Source organism: Manis pentadactyla, chromosome 7 (assembly GCF_030020395.1).
Source record: "Manis pentadactyla isolate mManPen7 chromosome 7, mManPen7.hap1, whole genome shotgun sequence".
Classification (NCBI taxonomy): Eukaryota; Metazoa; Chordata; class Mammalia; order Pholidota; family Manidae; genus Manis; species Manis pentadactyla.
Window position 1 is genome coordinate 30,451,915 of NC_080025.1, and position 25,815 is coordinate 30,477,729.

Sequence of the window (25,815 nt, forward strand, 5' to 3'; positions counted from 1 at the left end):
TAAAACTCTGTTTCATCAGTCCTATGTCTTAAAAATTCAAAGCACTTGCTTTAGCATCATTATCAATCAACTTAATAAAAAACCTCAATTTAAAATTTCCATATAGAGCACAAATTTCTGATTTTTGGCAGTTTATGCGCACTTCCTCTCTCTGGTAATAAACACTAGTCTAATAAACTTTAGTCTAGTCTCATTATTTAGGTAATAAACTTTAGTCTAGTCTCATTATTAGAACAATACTGAGGAAAAAGGAAACTGAATTGCATAGAAGGAAAATAGATGGAAAATGTTAAATGAAACTATTCTCCTGGTATAAGATTTACTGTCCATTTCTATCTTGTCTCTTGACAAGAAACAGTAATTTTTATGACTCAATGAAACAATTACTTTTATATACATACTTCTGTTTGCAAGGCAATGGTTGTGAATTTTTAAAACTGCACTTTCTGGAACTATCACGCAGAGAATTAACTTCTTCAAAATAGGCAAACGGAGCTCCTTGAGCACCTTAAAATGCAAACAGGTAGTCCAAATTAAAATTTTTGTCTATAAAAAGCTAATAAAAACTCTTATTGCATAAACAGAAAAATCATGAACTTGATCATTTTCTCCCTGTGTGTGCCATCAATGCAAGTAGAAGGTTAACAGTTGGCTTACTGAAAAGAAAACAGAAAAGGATTGTATCTATTGCAGTAAATCATATTATTGTTGAAAACAATTTCCTACCCCTCCTAGTGAGAAGCATACTTCCTAGTCCAGTGGAGATTAAGACAGACATTGTAACTTGCTCTGCTTAATGGAATGAGAAAATTGACGCTTGTCATTTATGGGTGGAAACCTTCAGGACTAGTACAACGAGCGACATACTCTTTTTCTCTGATGAGGGATAAGCGGTATTGCAAGCACAGGCTTAGCTGCGAGTCTGGAGTCACAGCGAAGGCAGTGTGGGGGAGCAGAATAGCTGCAGTGGACATGTGAGCCTCAGAATTTTAAAGTTATTTCCATTTCCTTAAACACAGGAACTGGTACCTTGAATAGAGTTCTATTACAAACCATACCTAAATTATGTGGCGCTGTAACTGAAGCCTGGCAGTAAGTGTGAAGAAAACTATCGTCAGAGGCTGAAAGGAGAGGAATACATGCTTTGTGAAGATGAAACATTTGGAGAAACCATTTTCTCAGTCATTTAAAAGGAGATAATGTCCTTCAGGGACTTGTTGCCTTAAGCGAAGAGGCAAGGAACCAAAATGTGTCTTGACGGCTGCACTGGAACAGACGGGGCGAGTGCCCAGGCAGAGAGGAGCTCACCTCAGAGAAGATGCAGTTATCTCAGAAGAAGTAATAGCAATAATAAAAAAAGACAAAGCCCAGAAATGTGTCCACCCTCCAGGCGCCAGGGCGGACGGTGACGGGGCTGGCCGACATGAATCACCTGAGTCATTGTGTCCCTTGGGTGGTTTTCTGCCTTTCCCGTGGTGGGCGCTCTTTGGGGGCTGCTAACCTGGTGGAACGAGGTCTTCACATCTCCCGTTCATTCCTACGTGTCTATTCACACAGCTCCGTCACAGAACTCCGGGCTCTAGCCTTCCCAGGGTCCCATGTCCAGGCGCCCCGCTGACCAGCTGGGCCCTCATTCATTGTCCGTGAGGCCATCTGTGACCTAACTTCTGACCTTGTCTCCTTCCAGAGGAAATGGTGGACCAGGCATCCCCCCGAGTGAGGCTATGCTATGGCTACTGTCCTTTTTCAGCCCACAACCGATTTAGTGAGCCGACACATCTACAGCAAGAGCCGAGGCTTGTTCCTCCTCTGCCAGCTGGTCATACTGAGGCCCCATGTGTCCACCGGTATGAACCGACGGAGAAGCCAAGGGGAAAGGCGGAGAGAGATGTACAGTTCTGGACTTCCCGCTCATGGGTTGCTCTTCTGCGCCCTCTTTGCTTGTGCATGAATCCAGATGAATGAGTGACTCCCGTCTATCTACTCATCTAACTCAGTGGCTCTGACATAACTAAGTTTATGACGCACAATCCTGAACACATGGTCACTTGGTGTATGAAAGTCAGCTTCGCTGTCTCCACGAAGCAATAGTGTGCCCAGTTTTTTTGTCAAAGTGGTATCATTCTCTGGTTCAGAGTGCACAGCCTCGGTCTAGAACCCCAGGGAACTTCACTGTCACTCTCCCAAAGAAGCCCAGTACAAGCCCCACATGGCATTTTTCCCCTCACAACCTACGCCTCTAATATTATTGGATCAGTGAAGTTTTATGATTCAAAATTCAGGGATGCTCGCCTGGCAGCTTAGACGTGCTGCAGAGCCCTTTCCTGCTCTTCACGTCACTCAACGTCAGCCGCGTTTCATGCCACCTGGTAAATGGAGCTGAGCAGTCCTCCTCCATGGGGAGTCTGCTGCCTCTGGGACCCAAGGCCCACCTGGGTGACCCTTCTTTGTCATATGAGACGCAAGGTGCATATAGTGAATTTTTAACTTTCTATGGGGTATCAGGTCATGCCTCTGACCACCAGACTCCTAGAAATTTTACTGATGTGACAGGTTCCTGAGCATTTTGAGGGTCTATTTCCTGCCTTTTGCAACACATGTGTTTACTTAGACCCCCACCATTCTACCTATGCTTCGCTTATTTAGCTGGATAAGTACAAAATCACTAATGGAGTGGATCAATGTGATATTTTCTGGGATGTCTACATCTCTTCAGCTACATGATGCCTGGGGGAAGGAGCGTAAACATAGCTCTGAAGCAAAACTGGAAATTAATGGCATCATCCCTTCCACGTGAATGCAAACTGTTTCTAGTTTTCTTTTTTCAAATAGGAATAGAAAAGACTATATTTGCCAAACCAATGGCTACACTCCTACCATATATCTGAGGCCACGCTCATCTGCTCGAGCAGAGAGACCTCAGGGGATGCAATTACTTAACCTACCACTTGGCTGCATTTGCAGTAGATTACTATTATCTTCTGGGGACCATCTGGCTTCCGCAGGGATCAGACTAACTACATGTAGATGTTACACAGCCAACCACCCTTTGAGGAGAGCACCAGTATTTGGAAACCCCCGACAGTTATAGACACGTTGTCCATGGCCTCACCACACAGGACAAGGACCTAGTAATGGTACTGCATAAACCACTGATGGGCCAGCCCCAAGGATGCCCTCTGGGACTGAGAAATGACTACCAGTGGACTTGGATCTAGTGGACAAATTGTAAACTAAAACTTGGGAAGGACTATATTCATTCCCTGGATTTCCAGGTAGTCACATCAATTCAGACTCTGTCCACCAGTTTTCAAAATGCTTAGATATTTCCCCAGTGAACAGATACCCGATTAAATGGTTTCATGTCCATCTGGGGATGTTTTAGAGGAATTGTTCACATGTACATTTGCCAAGGTGTGGTATTTTCCTTCTGGACCCTTAACCCTGCTTTAAGTCAATGAGTTTTGTTTCTGAAAATTGGCTTAGATTCAGAATTGGACATGGGATTATGCCATTCATTAAGGTAACTCTCCTCAGTTTAATAGTCACCCATTTTTTATTTCTTTTGATAGCACAAACTGGGTAATACCCTTGCTGACTGCCCAAAGAACACAACAGAATAGAAGTCCTATTCTACTAACCATGTCCCTGACTGTGTATAGATCAGCTTCCCATGTCTGCTACTCTATCTGTATTACTTACAATAATTTTATCCATCTGGTTTCTGGCAGTCAGGCACTGCTATCTGGCCTGGATTTTTCAAGATCTTATCAAGCCCATTGCTCTCAATGAGCCTGCTTCTTTAATAGCATCTCCTATCATCAGCCCTGGCCGACAGAGAAAGCCACTGTAGAAATGTCTAGTGACTCTGGCCTTCCTCAGAGCAGCTCATTCCCTATGCCTTGGGCCTTCCTGTTGGGCCTAATTATTTGGCCAAACATATACAGTATATGCAGTTGAGCATCTCCACTTCTTCGAGCCTTTTAATCCTTTCCTCCACTGTAACAATTCTGCCACTTAAACTTCGAGTGAGCCATTGTGCTTTTTCCATGCTTCGGGAAATAATCCTAATGGAAATGTTTGCTATCTTCTAGGATCCTTGCCAGGATGTTAAATCCCATATCTTGGGAGAGTGCTCCCAAATCAACAAACTCTCTCCTATCCACTCTTAATGTTCCCCTGTCCAGTCTTATGACTGAGCACGCGCAGAATCCAGGCCCCTGTGCCCTCCCTTGATACTGGTAGGAACGGCTGTGTAGGACCTGCACTACGTTGGGGAGTAGTTCCCGTACTCCCGGGTAAGTTCCAGCACAGCCCGGCTCCCTGCTGCTCTGCCTTCCCTCTGTTTTCAGCTAGCGGCCAGGGTGGGTAGGGGCAAGATCGAATAGGGATGTAGTCTGTGCTGTGAGTGACAGGCTTCTGCATTATCTTTAAGCAAGGAGAAGATACTTTCGCCATTCTTACTAGGGAACGGCGGCGGTGTGAAGGAACAGGGCTGTATCATTCTACAGATTCAGGAATTTCAGAGAAGTGTGGAGGCTCAAAATATGGGGGGCTAATTTTTCATCTGTTCCCATCCCAAATGCAGGTCCCATTCTTTTTCCCACCAGAACCTAACCCTGGCCAAACAGGCTTGATTGAGAATTGAACCTTCACTGGAGTTCCATCAACTTTTTCTAACCTCTGATTTTAAGAGATGGGAGCCTCTTTATACCTTTACAGGAAAAGCCTTCCAGCTCACACTTTGATTTCAAATGCACACCTTTCTGTTACGTTTTCCTAGATTTCAGTGTTGCTGAGTAATAGCCATCCCATGCCATTTTCTGTACAGTGCTATTTCCCGCCTACACCCCAGCAGTACTGGCTAATGCATGCTCCTTCACGGGTACACCATCTCAGGTCACTCAGTGACTGTATTCTCAAATTCCACCAGTGCTGGGGTGCTCACTGATGGCCTAGCAGCAAGTGATTTACTTTTGAAATTTTATCTCATAGGCTTTTTCCTCACAGCACTGTGAGTACCAGCTGTTAGTGGTTAGAGTCTCCAAAGCCAGCATCTAGGTGAAATACAACATGCGAGCCATTTATTAGTGATCCGAACATCTGGAAGTGAGAGGGAGGAAGCGGGACGGAGCGGAGATGGCAAGTGAGATGCAGGCCCACGGGTGGCATGAATAGCCCGCCAGAATACATGCCTGACAGGTGCCTATCGGACCACCTGCCCAGGCCTTTATATTCTACCTTCATTAATATGACCGCATAACTGGACGTGTGCTGCAGGGGAAGTGGGGGCCCTTGGGTAAGGTGCGTCTGTGCAGTTGAGACAGATTCTGCAAGAGCAAGCTGGTAGCTCGACACTGTCTGATGGCAGCAGGCAGTATTGTTCTTGTCCACTACACCTCATTTTCCTTTCTGCATCCTATTATCTTTTCATTAGCTGCACTTAGCCCAGTGCGAGGCCTCCTGCTTCTTTTGTGTCTATGTACTTGCTGTCTTTGTCTCCTGATCACGTGCTCCATGAGTCTAATAACCACGTGTCTATGCCTTATTGAATACTGTCATCTCTATGCACATACTCAGTAAATACATTTTTCATGGGAAAATAAGACCAATCTGGTTAAACATCTACAGTTGCTTTAAAAGTTTAAATTTACTTAAAGAAATAATGCAAAATATAAGCAACTGTTCATTCACAGGTCTCATATAGTAGACAACCTTACGAGCAGACGTTTGCCTTCTAGTTTTTAGTAACATAAAAATAAGAAGAAATGCCTCCTACAGATGGGAGCTGAATAAATGAATAAAAGGGGAATGAATGAACTGAATCAGAAGATCAAACTGTTGACCCATTTGGCTCAGTTTTGTGGGGACACTAGAGTATATATTATAAGAGGAAATACACGAATGGTCAAGTCTGAGCTAGACATGTTCTTATTAGAACTCGGAAAGACGTCAAATGTCAAGTAACTCAATTGTGGTTAAAAGTTTTACTTAATCTTAAAAAGGAGCGTGTCTTAGAGGCTCCTGAAAATATGCCTGATCGTAGATCTTCAAATGAAAGTAAGCCCTGAAGGAAAACAGCAAGTGAAAAGGGGCGTCCTGGAGCCACAGCGCCCAGAAGGGGCGGCGCCTGTGGCTCAGATGGCCAGGGCTCTGCGGCCACTGCATGGTGGTGAAGGCGCCTGATCTGCAACGGGATCCTAAAGACAACTTTTGAGTGATTAGGAGGTATGGACCACATACCACGTCCTTTGGTACGAACTGTATTTATGTTACTTCTGGGCAGATCACTGAAACTTGATGGTATACATTTACTTTGCTCAATGAGGGGATGACTGTGAGGGCATTTCCCTGGGTGATTTTGATTTATTCAAATTTAACTTAATTTCTAAAAATACAAAATCATATTGGGGTATTGTGAATAATTACTGCCTCAAGGCAAGCATATCTGCTTGAGTCTTAGTTGAAGTACTCTCAAAACCTGTTTAAAAAGCAAAATATGAGATGGGCGGAAGATGGCAGCATGAGTAGAGCAGTGGAAATCTCCTCCCAAAACCACATATATCTATGAAAATATAACAAAGACAACCCTTCCTAGAATAAAGACCAGAGGACACAGGACAATATCCAGACCACATCCGCACCTGAGAGAACCCAGCGCCTCGCGAAGGGGGTAAGATACAAGCCCCGGCCTGGCGGGAGCCGAGCGCCCATCCCCCCAACTCCCGGCAGGAGAAGAATAGGCAGAGCGGGAGGGAGACGGAGCCCAGGACTGCCGAACACCCAGCCCCAGCCATCCGGACCAGAGTGCAGACACAGTGGGTGCGCAGGGAGCCCTGGATACCAGGAAAACAGGGCAGCAAGAACAGTGAGCAGGCACTGGAGGCCGGGCGCCGGAGGACACCAGAAAAGCGAGCGACCATTTTTTTTTTTTTTTTTTTTTTGCTGTTTTGTTTTGGCGAGCGCTTTTTGGAAGTCTTAAAGGGATAGGGACCCCAATACTAGGGAAACAGGGCAGCAAGACCGGCGAGCAGATGCCTGAGGCTTGCGCCGGAGAATAAAGAAAAACGAGCTGCCACCTTTTTTTTTTTTTATTTAAAAAAAAATTTTTTTTTTTTTAACTAAAAATTTTCTTTTTCTTTTTTTTTTTTGTGGTCGTTGTTTTGTTTTGGCGGGTACTTTTTGGAAGTCTTAAAGGGGCAGGGCGGGACACTTAATCCAGAGGTAGGGAATCCGGGGATCTCTGGGCACCCTAACCCCTGGGCTGCAGGGAGCAGGGAGGCCCCTCACGGATATAAATAGCCTCCCAGCAGCTCCCCCTCCAACGCGACTCCACCATTTTGGAGCAGCTGCCTGAGCCAGGCCACGCCCACAGCAACTGCGGAGATAAACTCCATAGCAGCCGGGCAGGAAGCAGAAACCCTGTCTGCACGCAGCTACTCAGCACAAGCCACTAGAGGTCGCTGTTCTCCCAGGAGAGGAGGGCCACAAACCAACAAGAAAGGAAGTTCTTCCAGCCATCACTCGTCCCAGCACTGCAAACTATTCCTATCACCATGAAAAGGCAAAGCTACAGGCAGACAAAGACCACAGAGACAACACCAGAGAAGGAGACAGACCTATCCAGTCTTGCTGACAAAGAATTCAAAATAAAAATCATAAACATGCTGACAGAGATGCAGAGAAATACGCAAGAGAAATGGGATGAAGTCCGGAAGGAGATCACCGATGCCAGAAAGGAGATCACAGAAATGAAACAAACTCTGGAAGGGTTTATAAGCAGAATGGATGGGATGCAAGAGGCCATTGATGGAATTGAAACCAGAGAACAGGAACGCATAGAAGCTGACATAGAGAGAGACAAAAGGATCTCCAGGAATGAAACAATATTAAGAGAACCGTGTGACCAATGCAAAAGGAACAATATCCGTATTATAGGGGTTCCAGAAGAAGAAGAGAGAGGAAAAGAGATGGAAAGTATCTTAGAAGAAATAATTGCTGAAAACTTCCCCAAACTGGGGGAGGAAATAATCGAACAGACCACGGAAATACACAGAACCCCCAACAGAAAGGATCCAAGGAGGACAACACCAAGACACATAATAATTAAAATGGCAAAGATCAAGGACAAGGAAAGAGTTTTAAAGGCAGCTAGAGAGAAAAAGGTCACCTATAAAGGAAACCCATCAGACTAACATCAGACTTCTCGACAGAAACCCTAGAGGCCAGAAGAGAATGGCATGATATATTTAATACAATGAAACAGAAGGGCCTTGAACCAAGGATACTGTATCCAGCACGACTATCATTCAAATATGACGGTGGGATTAAACAACTCCCAGACAAACAAAAGCTGAGGGAATTTGCTTCCCACAAACCACCTCTACAAAACATTTTACAGGGACTGCTCTAGATGGGAGCACTCCTAGAAAGAGCACAGCACAAAACACCCAACATATGAAGAATTGAGGAGGAGGAATAAGAAGGGAGAGAAGAAAAGAATCTCCAGACAGTGTATATAAGAGCTCAATAAGAGAGCTAAGTTAGGCAGTAAGATACTAAAGAGGCTAACCTTGAACCTTTGGTAACCACGAATTTAAAGCCCGCAATGGCAATAAGTACATATCTTTCAATAGTCACCCTAAATGTTAATGGGCTGAATGCACCAATCAAAAGACACAGAGTAATAGAATGGATAAAAAAGCAAGACCCATCTATATGCTGCTTACAAGAAACTCACCTCAAACCCAAAGACATGTACAGACTAAAAGTCAAGGGATGGAAAAACATATTTCAAGCGAACAACAGTGAGAAGAAAGCAGGGGTTGCAGTACTAATATCAGACAAAATAGACTTCAAAACAAAGAAAGTAACAAGAGATAAAGAAGGACACTACGTAATGATAAAGGGCTCAGTCAAACAAGAGGATATAACCATTCTAAATATATATGCACCCAACACAGGAGCACCAGCATATGTGAAACAAATACTAACAGAACTAAAGGGAGAAATAGACTGCAATGCATTCATTCTAGGAGACTTCAACACACCACTCACCCCAAAGGATAGATCCACCGGGCAGAAAATAAGTAAGGACACGGAAGCACTGAACAACACAGTAGAGCAGATGGACCTAATAGACATCTATAGAACTCTACATCCAAAAGCAACAGGATATGCATTCTTCTCAAGTGCACATGGAACATTCTCCAGAATAGACCACATACTAGGCCACAAAAAGAGCCTCAGAAAATTCCAAAAGATTGAAATCCTACCAACCAACTTTTCAGACCACAAAGGCATAAAACTAGAAATAAACTGTACAAAGAAAGCAAAGAGGCTCACAAACACATGGAGGCTTAACAACACGCTCCTAAATAATCAATGGATCAATGACCAAATCAAAATGGAGATCCAGCAATATATGGAAACAAATGACAACAACAACACTAAGCCCCAACTTCTGTGGGACACAGCAAAAGCAGTCTTAAGAGGAAAGTATATAGCAATCCAAGCATATTTAAAAAAGGAAGAGCAATCCCAAATGAATGGTCTAATGTCACAATTATCGAAATTGGAAAAAGAAGAACAGATGAGGCCTAAGGTCAGCAGAAGGAGGGACATAATAAAGATCAGAGAAGAAATAAATAAAATTGAGAAGAATAAAACAATAGCAAAAATCAATGAAACCAAGAGCTGGTTCTTCGAGAAAATAAACAAAATAGATAAGCCTCTAGCCAGACTTATTAAGAAGAAAAGAGAGTCAACACAAATCAACAGTATCAGAAACGAGAAAGGAAAAATCACGACGGACCCCACGGAAATGCAAAGAATTATTGGAGAATACTATGAAAACCTATATGCTAACAAGCTGGGAAACCTAGGAGAAATGGACAACTTCCTAGAAAAATATAACCTTCCAAGATTGACCCAGGAAGAAACAGAAAATCTAAACAGACCAATTACCAGCAACGAAATTGAAGACGTAATCAAAAAACTACCAAAGAACAAAACCCCCGGGCCAGATGGATTTACCTCGGAATTTTATCAGACATACAGGGAAGACATAATACCCATTCTCCTTAAAGTTTTCCAAAAAATAGAGGAGGAGGGGATACTCCCAAACTCATTCTATGAAGCTACCATCACCCTAATACCAAAACCAGGCAAAGACCCCACCAAAAAAGAAAACTACAGACCAATATCCCTGATGAACGTAGATGCAAAAATACTCAACAAAATATTAGCAAACTGAATTCAAAAATACATCAAAAGGATCATACACCATGACCAAGTGGGATTCATCCCAGGGATGCAAGGATGGTACAACATTCGAAAGTCCATCAACATCATCCACCACATCAACAAAAAGAAAGACAAAAACCACATGATCATCTCCATAGATGCTGAAAAAGCATTTGACAAAGTTCAACATCTATTCATGATAAAAACTCTCAGCAAAATAGGAATAGAGGGTAAGTACCTCAACATAGTAAAGGCCATCTATGATAAACCGACAGCCAACATTATATTGAACAGCGAGAAGCTGAAAGCATTTCCTCTGAGATTGGGAACTAGACAGGGATGCCCACTCTCTCCACTGTTATTTAACATAGTACTGGAGGTCCTAGCCACGGCAATCAGGCAAAACAAAGAAATACAAGGAATCCAGATTGGTAAAGAAGAAGTTAAACTGTCACTATTTGCAGATGACATGATACTGTACATAAAAAACCCTAAAGACTCCACCCCAAAACTACTAGAACTGATATCGGAATACAGCAATGTTGCAGGATACAAAATCAACACACAGAAATCTGTGGCTTTCCTATATACTAACAATGAACCAACAGAAAGAGAAATCAGGAAAACAACTCCATTCACAATTGCATCAAAAAAAATAAAATACCTAGGAAGAAACCTAACCAAAGAAGTGAAAGACTTATACTCTGAAAACTACAAGTCACTCTTAAGAGAAATTAAAGGGGACACTAACAGATGGAAACTCATCCCATGCTCGTGGCTAGGAAGAATTAATATCGTCAAAATGGCCATCCTGCCCAAAGCAATATACAGATTTGATGCAATCCCTATGAAACTACCAGCAACATTCTTTAATGAACTGGAACAAATAATTCAAAAATTCATATGAAAACAACAAAGACCCCGAATAGCCAAAGCAATCCTGAGAAAGAAGAATAAAGTAGGGGGCATCTCACTCCCCAACTTCAAGCTCTACTATAAAGCCATAGTAATCAAGACAATTTGGTACTGGCACAAGAGCAGAGCCACAGACCAATGGAACAGACTAGAGAATCCAGACGTTAACCCAGACATATATGGTCAATTAATATTTGATAAAGGAGCCATGGACATACAATGGCGAAATGACAGTCTCTTCAACAGATGGTGCTGGCAAAACTGGACAGCTACATGTAGGAGAATGAAACTGGACCATTGTCTAACCCCATTTACAAAAGTAAACTCAAAAGGGATCAAAGACCTGAATGTAAGTCATGAAACCATTAAACTCTTGGAAGAAAACATAGGCAAAAACCTCTTAGACATAAACATGAGTGACCTTTTCTTGAACATATCTCCCCGGGCAAGGAAAACAACAGCAAAAATGAATAAGTGGGACTATATTAAGCTGAAAAGCTTCTGTACGGCAAAAGACACCATCAATAGAACAAAAAGGAACCCTACAGTATGGGAGAATATATTTGAAAATGACACATCCGATAAAGGCTTGACGTCCAGAATATATAAAGAGCTCACACGCCTCAACAAACAAAAAACAAATAACCCAATTAAAAAATGGGCAGAGGAACTGAACAGACAGTTCTTCAAAACAGAAATACAGATGGCCAACAGACACATGAAAAGATGCTCCACTTCGCTAATTATCAGAGAAATGCAAATTAAAACTACAATGAGGTATCACCTCACACCAGTAAGGATGGCTGCCATCCAAAAGACAAACAACAACAAATGTTGGCGAGGCTGTGGAGAAAGGGGAACCCTCCTACACTGCTGGTGGGAATGTAAATTAGTTCAACCATTGTGGAAAGCAGTATGGAGGTACATCAAAATGCTCAAAACAGACCTACCGTTTGACCCAGGAATTGCACTCCTAGGAATTTACCCTAAGAATGCAGCAATCAAGTATGAGAAAGATCAGTGCACCCCTATGTTTATCGCAGCACTATTTACAATAGCCAAGAATTGGAAGCAACGTAAATGTCAATCGATAGATGAATGGATAAAGAATATGTGGCACATATACACAATGGAATACTACTCAGCCATAAGAAAAGGGCAAATCCAACCATTTGCAGCAACATGGATTGAGCTGGAGGGTATTATGCTCAGTGAAACAAGCCATGTAGAGAAAGAGAAATGCCAAATGATTTCACTTATCTGTGGAATATAAGAACAAAGGAAAAACTGAAGGAACAAAACAGCAGCAGAATCACAGAACTCAAGAATGGACTAACAGGTACCAAAGGGAAAGGGACTGGGGAGGATGGGTGGGTAGGGAGGGATAAGGGGGGGGAGAAGTAGGGGGGTATTAAGATTAGCATGCATGGGGGTGGTTGGAGAAAGGGGAGGGCTGTACAACACAGAGAAGGCAAGTAGGGATTCTACAACATTTTGCTAAGCTGATGGACAGTGACTGTAAAGGGGTTTATAGGGGGGACCTGGTATAGGGGAGAGCCTAGTAAACATAATATTCATCATGTAAGTGTAGATTAGTGATACCAAAAAAAAAAAAAACGGCAGTTCCTGTGTGGTAACCTCCAATGAGTTCTACACAAGGGCATATAAAATTGTAGGCAAAGGGTCTGTTTGTGTTTATACAGAGGATCAAAGCCTAATTGGGCTATCCCGAAAATGAACTAAGATACGATATGAAAAAGAACTTCCAACATCAGCACTCTCGGGAAGACTCATGCCAGAAGATGATCATCAAAAAACCCCAGCAAAGATCCACGCACTGCTACAGCTGTAGATGCACTCACCCCACCAGTTCCTGGACTTGCCATGGGAATGAGGAAGGAGATATCTAAGCTGGCCTGTGCATACAGTAAAACAACAAATTTGACTGGATCTTTACTCTTGGAACTCAATCAAGAATTAGGAGAAGTGCAAATTGTAGCGCTCCAAAGTCTTACAACTACAGACTATTTACTGTTAAAAGAACATAAGGGATGTGAACATTCCCCATGAATGGGTTGTTTTAATTTGTCTGATTTCTCTCAGACTGTTCAAGTTCAGTTGGACAATATCGACCATATCATAGATAAGTTTTCACAAATGCCTAAGGTGCCTAACTGGTTTTCTTGGTTTCACTGGAGATGGCTGGTAATTACAGGTATGCTTTGGTTATGTAACTATACTCCTATTATATTAATGTGTGTGCGCAATTTAAGTAGTAGCTTAAAACCTATACATGCTGAAGTTACTCTACAAGAAGATATGTCAAAGAAATAATCAATCTTCCCATGTTTTCTGCCGCCTGCTACTTCTATAGCTTTTCTTCTTCCTTCCTAATTACAACCTTTAAATAGAATTCGTGCCTCATATCAAATTTACCGAGTATCATAATTCCTCCAAGTGGTAAAGATACCTCAAGACAAATGCTGGGCATAGAAGCTACAGGGCATAAATATGCAAAGAAATAAAAAGCTAACCATTTCAAACAATAAGGCTTCTCTCTCACTTACCAACTTTACATTTCCCTGTATGGCCCCGGAAGATGACTGGTTAGCCAGAGACGGGTAAGATTCCTCAAGGGAGGAACAACCTAAGACAGGCACAGTCGCAGGGGGGTCTTCAGGTGAGAAATTGGGGATCAACAGAGGTGAGGCATAGAACCTCATCCCCCCTGTTCTGAGAGAAAACTTCTGCATCCGTGGATGTTTTATTGCCCTTGTGTAGCTTGGATTAACACATAGTCTACAGGCACACACCTGATCATCTACATTTGCTCTCTTACAACACTAAACTATGTTTTCTACCTTTATCTTGTATCTACCTACCACCTCAGCATTTTATTAAAAATAATAATAATAAAGAGAGAAATGTGGTATCCACATATAAATTAAGTATAAAAATCAAATGAGTATTCATATTTGAACTGACTGTTTATAGTTCATAATGCATCAGCAAAACCGAAGGTTTCTGTGATGGCTGCCCTTGTACTGTTCACTATGTAACTTATTCATTATGTAAGAATTTGTTCTACATGTAAAAACTTGTTTGTTATGCCTGAGAAGATTGGAGACTGATGAAAATTAGGCTTGGGGTGGATTAATGATAGTGCATTGAGCATTGACTCCCCTATACAGAATTTTATTGTTGTTAACAACCATTTGATCAATAAATATGAGAGATGCCCTCACAAACAAACAAAAAAAAAGTACACACTTCCAATGGTAAAATAGTAAGTAACCGGGATGTAATGAATATAGACAAGATATTGTAACAGCTTGGTATGGTGATAGCTGGTACGTAGAATTGTCATGTATATAAATGTTGAATCACTATATTGTACACCTGAAACTAATGTAATGTAATACTGTGTGTCAACTACCCTTCAATAAGAAATAATTATCTACCAAAAAAAAAAGCAAAATATAAAATGAATTGTCATCAGTGACCTATGACTACTGTTACTCTAGCAGTTCTTCAGCGATGAAATATAATTATACTTGAACGAAATTCACTCTGAACCTTTGAAATTAAAAGTAGACCATGAACATAAAAGGAGTCTAAGGAAAATTTCAGAAGCTACTGACTTGCCATTCCAATCTCTCTGTAAATCATGAGCCATCCTATGGATTTCTGCCTAGGTAGCTAATGACCGGAAACCAGACCAAACCATGAGAAAAGGAATGTGCAAGACCATTCTGGAAAATCTCAAACACTCCTACAAAAATAAACCTTCTTTAATTGAAATTTAATCTTTCTTGACCTTGTGCTTCAGGTTCCTCCACTTCTAGAGGTGTGATAAGTAGTATATCCTCTGGAGGGTCCCAGTTTAAGGTAAAAGAAACATATGAGCTAGAGCAGTACCTTTTCCAAATATCTGGGCACACTGTTTATCAGCAGTTTGGCACCGTCCGTCATAGCAGAACGCGGTCTCCGACCTGCACAGCTGGCCATTGAGCGTGTAGGTGTCCGGGACGCAAGTACTGGAGGTCCCATTGCAGTACTCTGTGAAATCACACTCTTGATCAACACTCTTTCTGCATGGAGTGCCCGCCACTGATATCTACGAGGGAAAAAGAGAAAGAAAATCATGTCCTGCGAATGACCACCCTCAGTTACCTACTCAAGAGAATTTTCAAATAAAATACGCCTGATCGTGGATACTTGAGGGAATCCCAGAGTTCCCACGGCTCTGAGTTTTTTGAAGGAAAAATCAGGTACAGTGTTCATTATGCATCCTGAAGAAAAGTAACTCTCTCAGAGATATGAAAGGATCCTTTCCCACAGAGGATTTGCAACTGCTTTGTGTTCTCCTCTCAGGAGGAGGCCATCCAACTCTACCGGCTTTTGGAGGGGGACAGATTAGTTTAAACACACCTGTCCCTCAAAACTGGAGGAACATTGCCTCTGTCTTTTTGTTCTTGGAGAGACCCAGGAGCCAAACAGCCTGAAAATCCCTTGCTTGGATTTTTACTAGCTTATTTGTGTGGCTGAGGTACAGAATCTGTTTTGCAGTTTCTTCATTTGTAAACTTGAGATAATAATCATTCTGTCAGAGGATTGTTAGTATTAAATGGAATTAATATTTAAAAAGTGCTTAGAATGACACATGGAATCAATGTATGAAATAGGTTATGACCATCATCATCATATTTACTGTTATCTGGGAGCAGAAGGGCCTTCTTGCATAGCTCAGGTAAAGAGTAGAGCAGCTGTCAAATATTATGGCCTGTTGATTCAATCAGTCATTTATTGCCTTCCACAGTGAAATTCACAGGTCCAAATGCTGACCCACTATATATGTTCTCATATACTCAGAGACATTCTACAATCCAGTCTGACTGAATTAGCACTTCACAGATGAGACAAAGATGGGTAAGGAATGAAGTGGCATCTTCAAAATGACAAGATAAAAAGGAACTTCCAAGCTAGAATGCCATACCTGGGAAATCCATATTTCAAAAATGTATGAGAGATAAAGACTTTCCTAGGCCAATAATAATTGAGAGAATTCATTTTCAGTAGACCTAAATTACAGGAAAGAGTAAAGGGAGGTCTTTAGGCACAAGCGATATGACAGTAAACAGAAATCTACAAAAGGAAAAAGAGAGCTGGAAATGGAATAAATGATGTTAATAATAAAGTTTCTTTACTTTCCTTATTTTACTGGCTCTAGAAGATAAAAGACTATATAAAGCAAAAATAGTAACAGTATATTTCGTGTTTCTAGTATATGGGAGTGTTCTGAGATTAATTCACTACCCATGAAGTGATGTATTATATGAAATCAGACTGATTAATCAAAGAATTGTAAACTTGAAACAACCAGTAAAATGAGTTTTAAAGTATAAACAATACACCAGTAGCAAACATAAAATGAAACCGTATGTTGTATGGTTTTAGAGTTTACATTTAGTTTGCAGAGCAACTGCATGTCTCATCAATGCTACAGATACTCAAAATAGGTTGGCCACTTTGAAAAATAGATTTTCAGTGTCCTATGAAATTCAATATACATTTACAGCATGACCCAGCAATCTCCCTTATAGATATTTAAGTGAAATAAAACTATGTTCATACAAAATTTGCTTATGAAGACTCTTTATAGCGGCTGTATCTACATCCCCAAAAACTGAAAACCTGGGTGTTCCTCAGCTGGGGGAAGGATTAACACACTGTGGTGCATGCATGCAATACTATTCAGCAACACAAAAAGAAAAAAGTAAGAAACACCACCACATGAGTGAATCTCAAATGCATTATGCTAAGATGCCTAATTATAATGTTTACCCATATAGTGATTCAGTTTATATTACATTTTGCAAAAGCAAAATTACAGATGCAGGAGACAGACCTGTGGTTGCCAGGGCCTATGGGTGGAAGTGTGGACTGCCTGCAGTGGGGAACAGGGGCATTTCTGGGGGAGTAGTGGTGAGACTGCCTGTCCCTTGATTGTGGTGTTAAGTTATAAGACTGAATATGCTTGCCATAATATTCAAAAGTGTTCATTGAAATAATTTTACTATAATAAATTATAAGTCATTGAAGAATTGGGCAAAAAGAATATAGGGAGTATTTATGCATATATAATATACCAGTACTGGAATTATGAAATCTTTGTATTATGCCACTTGCTTTCTTATCCCAAATTATCTTGAAGATAATGTTATATTAGTATATGTATGTTTAGCCTGCATTTGTTAAATACCTCTTATACAATGTACATTTATGTGCCATCCAATACCAATAAATATTGTTTGCCTTTATGATTTGCTTTTACAAAGAATTCTATAATTAATATTCTTTACTGAATTTTCCATACATGTGCATGTTTCTAAGGTATATACATGAGAGAACTGGTGATAATCAATTAACTTGATAATTTATACTCTGCTCAGAGATACGCAAATATTGTTCACCAGAGGGATTATAGTAATTCAAAATTCCACAACACTGTCCAAGCATGATCTCCATCCCCACTCCTTGGCCAATATCTGATACTGTGTTTAAAATTGCCACTTGGATGACTGCTTTAGGATATTGAATTATTATTTTTATTTATGTTTGTTTTAATACTGCAGACAATCAGTGTATTCATTGAATAATTCTATTTTCATTGCTGAAAATATCTGGGGGCTCCCTTGGCCTATGTTTGTGTGTGTGTGTGTGTGTGTGTGTGTGTGTGTGTGTGTGTGATTTGTCTTTTACTGTGTGTGTGTGATTTGTCTTTTACTTATCAGTGTGTGAGAATTCTTTGCATATTCTATATCTGACATGTTTAGTCTGCTACACATTTTGTCTGCTATTCGTGTTAGAATTTTTTGTCCACAATTGGTCATACACCATTTATTTGACTTCACAATTTCCTCGAGAGTTGATATATCTTGATATAGTAATGTGTATGTTTATCCAGCACTTTATCTGATAATTTAGAAGACGGTAAGCTATGGTTTCAACACAGTAGAGTGATCAGTACCAATATAAGATGCCTTCTTATTTCATAGTTGCTTTCCTATCCACCTGTGGTCATGTTTGTGCTCACTTTTTTGGTCCCTTCCATTATTTCTATATTCTTTTTACTGACTCCACATTAATTCAATTAATATAACCTTTTATTACGACAGTTCAAACCCCTTTTCTAAATTTCAGAAACCTACCTCACAGCTTGAGGTACAGCATGGTCCAGAACCACATTTTTCTGAGCCTTTCAGTTTACATGTTTTGTAATCACAGCACTCCTTAAATAGACATTCCTAAAATTTCATAAGAAGAAATACCATTCTAGTTCAACCACTTAACAGCTGTTTCTGAATCAACTTTTTAAATCCTCGCTTGTATTCAACTTTTCAATTATACATTCTAGTTATATTCAATGAAGCTTTACTATTTCACTATTTCAATACTATCCAAAAGCATGTGCAAGAACTAAAAACATCTAAAATATCAGTACATCATTAAATTACCTGAAATATTTGGTAATTAATATTTTTGTTATATATGTCAGGTAATAATTTATTACCTGAAATATTTGGTAATTAATAGCAAGAACAAAATCTTGGGAGGAAAAGTATGAATTCCCAAGAGAAAACTCTCCCCAATTTCTTTTTAGCGATTTGTTTACTAAAGTTTGCCTTTGTGACTAGGGTTAGAGTTAGGCAATATAATAAAAATACATGTAGGACAGTAATCATTTCACTATAATGGAAATGAACAGAAAAAGATATGTCAGTACATATAAGTTTTACAAGGTAAATGACAGTCAACTATTATTCAAATTAGGTGATAAATAATGTCAACAAACCAAATATTGTTTCCATGTAAATACATTGTAGTGATGTAATTCTTTAATATTTTTATATTCTTTTTTTTAATCAAACATTTCCCATTTACTCAAAAATCTAGTTTCAAAGATCTTGCCAGTTAGAATGAAGGCAGGATTCTTCTTTAATTTTCCATTTGTTTGTTTCTGCTTTTTCATGTGTTTATGTGAATCAATATGTATTTATAAATATTCCCATCCTAGAATATAGAAAGTTTAGAGTAAAAGCTATAGTTATTTCATAAGAAGAAATATGTTGGATATTTCTCAGCCATAAGTAGGATGCTCAGCCATAAGTAGGATGGCCTTAGTGTTGGATAAACACATATTGCCCAGATTTTTCAGGGGTAATCACTTGGTATATTTCAGTGTTCCTGTTCCAAAGCTCAGTACCGTTACATGAGTGTACGTATGTATATGAGCAGTAAACGAGGACGCTCTGCCAACTGTGGTCATCCATACTGATTCCAACCTATCAGCTTAACTTATAACAAGCTAATGAGGAGACGGTGCCTCACTGTACATTGTCATTATTACTCTGCTTATTAGTGAGTCTGAGCATGAATTTGAATTTTGTACAATTTTATTTGTGAATTAAATACATTCTTTTTCCCCACTAAATAGTAGGAACAGCTTTTATATATTATCCAGTTATCCTTTCTCCCTTTTATATGTTTATAACATTTCTTTGCAGTCTATTGTTTGACTTTTTAATGGTGCCTGCCATTTGGGATAATTTGCAATGTTCTCTTTATGCACATTGGGTTTTTTGTCTCCTTACCAAGACTTCCATTATGCCAAGATTATAAAATATTATCAATGCTTTCTTCTGATATTTTGTTTTTTAAAAACTTTAGATTAATTTTTTTCTGAAATGTATCTCTCTATATTTTGTGGAATAATTGTTCAAATATTTATTACTAGTTATTACATTTGTGAATACAGGAACAAATAAATACACACACCTGCATGTGTGTGGGAGGGTGCATAAAAAGAGCTGTATTTGTGTCAAATGGGGTATATTTATGAAGATATAGGTGTCAATGTCATTTTCCTAAGGACCATCTAGAACACATCTATAAGCTGAACAAATTGGATTTATTGCTAGTTTTAGCAAAAGGAGAATACACACCATGATAACTGGACACCTCATAAGAAGGTATAATTATAGGATATGGGCTCATGTTAGGTGATTTGGGGAAAGGTTTAAGGAATCTGGACTTTGCTAGCCTAGAGACTATCAGAAAACAGGGGTACATCTATTACTGGATTCTTCTCTTGAAGAAGAAAGACTATTCCAATGCTGACATTGAAACCACTAAAGAATCAGGAATTACTCCTGTTAGCCAGGACAGGAGAGTGTTTGTGACTTGGACAATTTTCAAGGTTTCCCTGTTAGACATAATTAGAGTGACTTTGCTTTTCTTCTTCATCCATCATGATCACAGATGTTGATCACAAGTGCGTAAGTCCTGAGCATGTTAAGCTCATCCTACCTGTGGCTGAGCATGTTACCATGGGCAGAAGAAGCCAACAGGGAGGCCGGATACTTAAGAGCAAAAGCATTCTGCAGGGACAGTCAGTGCCTAGGAGGAACTGGTGGGGCACTGACAGTATCTGCCGTGAGCTGGTCTGCCTGGAGCTGTGGAATCTCACAATGCGCAGACCTTGTCCCAGATTACATTGTTTTATTCTATCCTTCTTGAAAAATAACTGGATTTTTTGGCAGGTAATTGGCACCATATTTAAGGGTAGATGAACTGCAAGATGACAGTGGAAGGTCTGAGATAATTGGAAAACCTATATACATATATACAGAGGCATGCACACACACATTCTTTACTTTGGGGAATGGTGGATGATTAAGAGAACTTGTAAGGGTTTAATTTTATGTAAACAAGTGGTGGCCAGCTGTTTCTGTAGGTGGATAAGAAATTCATGTAACTGCTGGGGGAGTAATTATGAAGAAACTTTTATTTAAATAGAGGGCAATTGTTAAATATTATACAATAATGATGTTTAATACACTAAATGTTGTTCCTATCTGCTGAGAATAGTATGCATTGAACTTTTAGTTGATGGACCTGTGGTGACTGCATATCTATCTATATTTAGAAGTGAGCAAATAGGACAAATTTCACACATCTTGAAACAGAAATGCAAAAATGTTTGGAAATGATTAAGAAACACGCATTATAATGTTTTGACATTCTTGCAACCACAAGACAATGAAATTCCAGAGAAGTCTATAGAGAAAACAGACACTGAGGGCATCTGAGTTAGGAAAGAAGTGGAAAAAAAGGCATTCGTTAAGCCTATATAGTCAAAAATCTCTCTGCTGGCATAATCGGGAAGAGTGTGTGCAAACCAAGTTTTCATGATTCATTTGTCTTCTCTACTGAAGAGGGGTGGGAAAGTAACTGACATATCTCATCCTCATTTTCATATCTAAGTTCTATGTGGAGGACATAGCTGCATATCATTCCGTATATACCATGACAACAACTTACTGAAAACACAAGAAATTCTGCTCATATTTCAGTCTGTATATTACTCACTGCTTCACTGCCACAGTCACATTCTTTGTCACATTCCAGAATCCCATTATAACACACTGATTGATTTTGATATGATGGTTGCAACTTTGGTAAGTTCTGAAGACATTTAGCCTCAAGGTTTAAAATAAAATATCTATAGTCATGCATGCTACAGTTACTAAAAATCTTTATACCACTGGATCCCCTAAAATAAAATAACATTCCTCAGGTAAATCAATCAGGCAAATAAAACCACATCTAAATAATGCTCCACATGTAACAGCATGAATTTTAAGATGGCTCAAATGAAACCCTTGTACTTTAGCAGAGGTGAAGTCAGCCATGGTTAAATTTTCATTTATCATTGCTAATCTTTAACATTATGTTAATATTTAATATTCTTTTTAAATAAATACATAGAAGTGGAGGAGGAAGAAAATGGAGGGTAAAAAAAACTTTATGTTTGTAATAGCATACTAAGTGAGCTAAATTAGACTGTTAAATAGTAAGGGAATTACCCTTGAACCTTTGGTACCCACAAATCTAAAGCCTGCAATGGAAATAAGTACATATCTATCAATAACCACCCTAAATGTAAATGGTCTGAATGCACCAATCAAAAGACATACAGTCACTGAATGGATTAAAAACAAGACCCATCTACATGCTGCCTATAAGAGACTCACTTCAAACACAAACACATACACAGACTAAAAGTGAAGGGATGGAAAAAGATATATCATGCAACTAATAGGGAGAAAAATTCAGGGGTTGCAGTACTTGTATCAGACAAAATAGACTTCAAATTAAAGAAAGTCACAAGAAGCAAAAAAGAACATTACATAATGATAAAGGGGTCCATCCAACAAGAGGATATAACCATTATAAATATCTATGCACCCAACACAAGAGCACCTACATATGTGAAATAAATACTAACAGAATTAAAAGGGGAAATAGAATGCAATGCATTCATTCTAGGAGACTTTAACACACCACTCACTCCAAAGGACAGAACAACCAGACAGAAATTAAGTAAGGAGACAGAGTCACTGAAAAACATATTAGAACAGGTGGACATAACAGACATCTAGAGAACACTCCACCCAAAAGCAGCAGGATACACATTCTTCTCAAGTGCACATGGAACATTTTCAAGAATAGATCATATAGCAGGCCACATAAAGAGCCTCAGTAAATTCAAAAAGATTGAAATTGTACCAACCAGCTTCTCAGACCACAAAGGAATGAAACCAGAAATAAATTAAGTAAAGAAAATGAAAAATCTCACTAACACGTGGAGGCTTCACAACATGCTCCTAATAACCAATGGATCAATGACCAAATAAAAACAGAGATCAAGAAATATATGGAGATAAATGACAACAATGATTCAACACCACAAAATCTGTGGGAAGCAGTGAAGGCCATGCTAAGAGGGAAGTATATTGCAATACAGACCTACTTCAGGAAAGAAGGACAATCCCATATGAACAGTTTAAACGCACAATTAACAAAACTAGAAAAAGAAGAACAAGCAAGGCCTAAAGTCAGTAAAAGGAGAGACATAATAAAGATTAGAGCATAAATAAATAAATAAAATTGAGAAGAATAAAACAATAGAAGGAATCAATGAAAGCAGGAGCTGGTTCTTCAAGAAAATAAACAAAATAGATAACCCCCTAGCCAGACTTACCAAGAAAAATAGAGAGTCTACACACATAAACAGAATTAGAAATGAGAAAGGAAAAATCACTACAGACATCACATAAATACAAAGAATTATGAGAGAATACTTTGAAAAACTACATGCTAACAAACTGGATAACCTACAAGAAATGGACAACTTTCTAGAAAAATACAATCTTCCAAGGCTGACCCAGGAAGAAACAGAAAATCTGAATAGACCAATTACCAGCAATGAAAATATTTCATTTTGAATTGATATTCAAAAATCTACCCTGGAACAGATGGTTTCACTGATGAATTTTATCAAACATTTAGTGAAGACCTAATACCCATTATCCTTAAAGTTTTCTAAAAAGTAGAAGAGGAAGGAATATTCCCAAACTCATTCTATGAGGCCAACATCACTCTAATACCAAAACCAGGCAAAGACACCACAATAAAAGAAAACCACAGACTAAAAGTGAATATCCCTGAGGAGCATAGATGCAAATATACTCAACAAAATACTGGAAAACCAAATTAAAAAATACATCAAAAGATCACCCATCATGATCAAGTAGGATTAATTCCAGGGATGCAAGGATGGTACAACATTCTAAAATCATCAACATCATTCACCACATCAATTAAAAGAAGGATAAAAACCACCTGTCATCTCCATAGATGCTGAAAAAGCATTCGACAAAATTCGACATCCATTCATGATAAAAACTCTCAACAAAATGGGTATACAGGGCAAGTAACTCAAAATAAGAAAGCCCATATATGACAAATCCATAGCCATCATCATACTTAACAGTGAAAAGCTGAAAACTTTTCCTTTAAGATCAGAAACAAGACAAGGATGCCCACTCTCCCCACTTTTATTCAACATAGTTCTGGAGGTCCTAGCCACAGCAATCAGACAACACAAAGAAATAAAAGGCATTCACACAGGCAAAGAAGAAGTTAAACTGTCCCTGTTTGCAGATGACATGATATTGTACATAAAAACCCTAAAGATCCACTCCAAAACTATTAGATCTAATATCTAAATTCAGCCAAGTTGCAGGATACAAAATAATACACAGAAATCTGTTGCATTCCTATACACTCACAATGAACTTGCAGAAAGAGAAATCAGGAAACAATTCCATTCACATTGCATCAAAAAGAATCAAAAAATCAAAAAAGAATAAAATACCTAGGAATAAACCTAAACAAGGAAATGAAAGACCTATACTCTGAAAACTACAAGACACTCATGAAAGAAATTAGATTCCAATAAATGGAAACACATCTCGTGTTCATGGGTAGGAGGACTTAATATTGTCAAAATGGCCATCCTGCCTAAGGCAACCTACAGATTCAATGCAATCCCTATCAAAGTACCAACAGCATTCTTCAACAAACTTGAACAAATAGTTCTAAAACTCATATGGAGCCACAAAAGAGCCCAAATAGCCAAAGCAATCCTGAGAAGGAAGAATAAAGTGGATGAATTATGCTCCTTAACTTCAAGCTCTACTACAAAGCCACAGTAATCAAGATACTTTGGTACTGGCACAAGAATAGGCCCATAGATCAATGGAACAGACTAGAGAGCCCAGATATAAACCCAAACATTGTGGTCAATTTATATATGTTAAGTAGCCATGGACATTCAATAGGGAAATGACAGTCTCCTCAACAGCTGGTGTTGGCAAAACTGAACAGCTATATGCAAGAGAATGAAACTGGATTATTGTCTAACCCCATACATAAAAGTAAACTGAAAATGGATCAAAGACCTGAATGTAAATCATGAAACCATAAAGCTCTTAGAAGAAAACATAGGTAAAAATCTCTTGAATATAAACATGAAGAACTTTTTCCTGAATGCATCTCCTTGGGCAAGGGAAACAAAAACAAAAATGAACACACATGGGACTATATCAAGCTAAAAAGCTTCTGTACAGTAAAGGCACCATCAGCAGAACAGGAAAACAGTTCCATTAACAATTGCATCAAAAAGGTATCCTGTAGTATGGGAGAATATCTTCGTAAATGACATATCTAACAAGGGGTTAAAAAAAGGCAACCTACAGTATGGGAGAATATATTTATAAATGACATATCTGACAAGGGGTTAACATCCAAAATATATAAATAACTCACATGCCTCAACACTCAAAAAGCAAATAACCCTATTTAAAAATGGGCAGAGGATATGAACAGACAATCCTCCAAAGAAATTCAGATGGCCAACAGGCACAAGAAAAGATGCTCCACATCACTAATTATCAGGGAAATGCAAATTAAAACCATAATGAGATATCACCTCACATCAGTTAGGATAGCCAACATAGAAAAGACTAGGAACAACAAATGCTGGTGAGGATGTTGAGAAAGAGGAACCCTCCTACACTGCTGGTGGGAACGTAAGCTAGTTCAACTATTGTAAAAAGAAGTATGGAAGTTCCTCAAAAAATTATAAATAGAAATACCATTTGACCCAGGAATTCCACTCCTAGCAATTTACCCAAAGAAAACAAGTTCTGAGATTCAAAAAGACATATGCATCCCTATGTTTATTGC

General features: G+C 39.2%; 1 protein-coding gene across 1 annotated transcript; it reads right to left on the reverse strand.

The window, feature by feature from the left end:
• Window positions 1-215: 215 nt before the first annotated feature.
• On the reverse strand, window positions 216-22,746 carry LOC118928567 (disintegrin and metalloproteinase domain-containing protein 18-like). Its single transcript, XM_057505200.1, has 4 exons — window positions 21,592-22,746; window positions 18,372-18,467; window positions 15,079-15,277; window positions 216-507 (listed from the first exon to the last, which is right to left on the reverse strand). Exons 1-4 carry the CDS (start codon window positions 21,790-21,792, stop codon window positions 365-367), a joined length of 639 nt encoding a protein of 212 aa, XP_057361183.1. The 5' UTR covers window positions 21,793-22,746; the 3' UTR covers window positions 216-364.
• Window positions 22,747-25,815: the final 3,069 nt, after the last annotated feature.

Coding starts and splice junctions, on each gene's coding strand:
- LOC118928567 (XM_057505200.1), bottom strand. CDS start 21,792: ATGTTATTTTATTTTAGGGGATCCAGTGGTATAAAGATTTTTAGTAAC. Junction 18,468..21,591: donor GTGACTGTGGCAGTGAAGCA/GTGAGTAATATA, acceptor ATGAAATTTTAG/GAATGTCTATTTAAGGAGTG. Junction 508..15,078: donor TGCCCAGATATTTGGAAAAG/GTACTGCTCTAG, acceptor TTGCATTTTAAG/GTGCTCAAGGAGCTCCGTTT.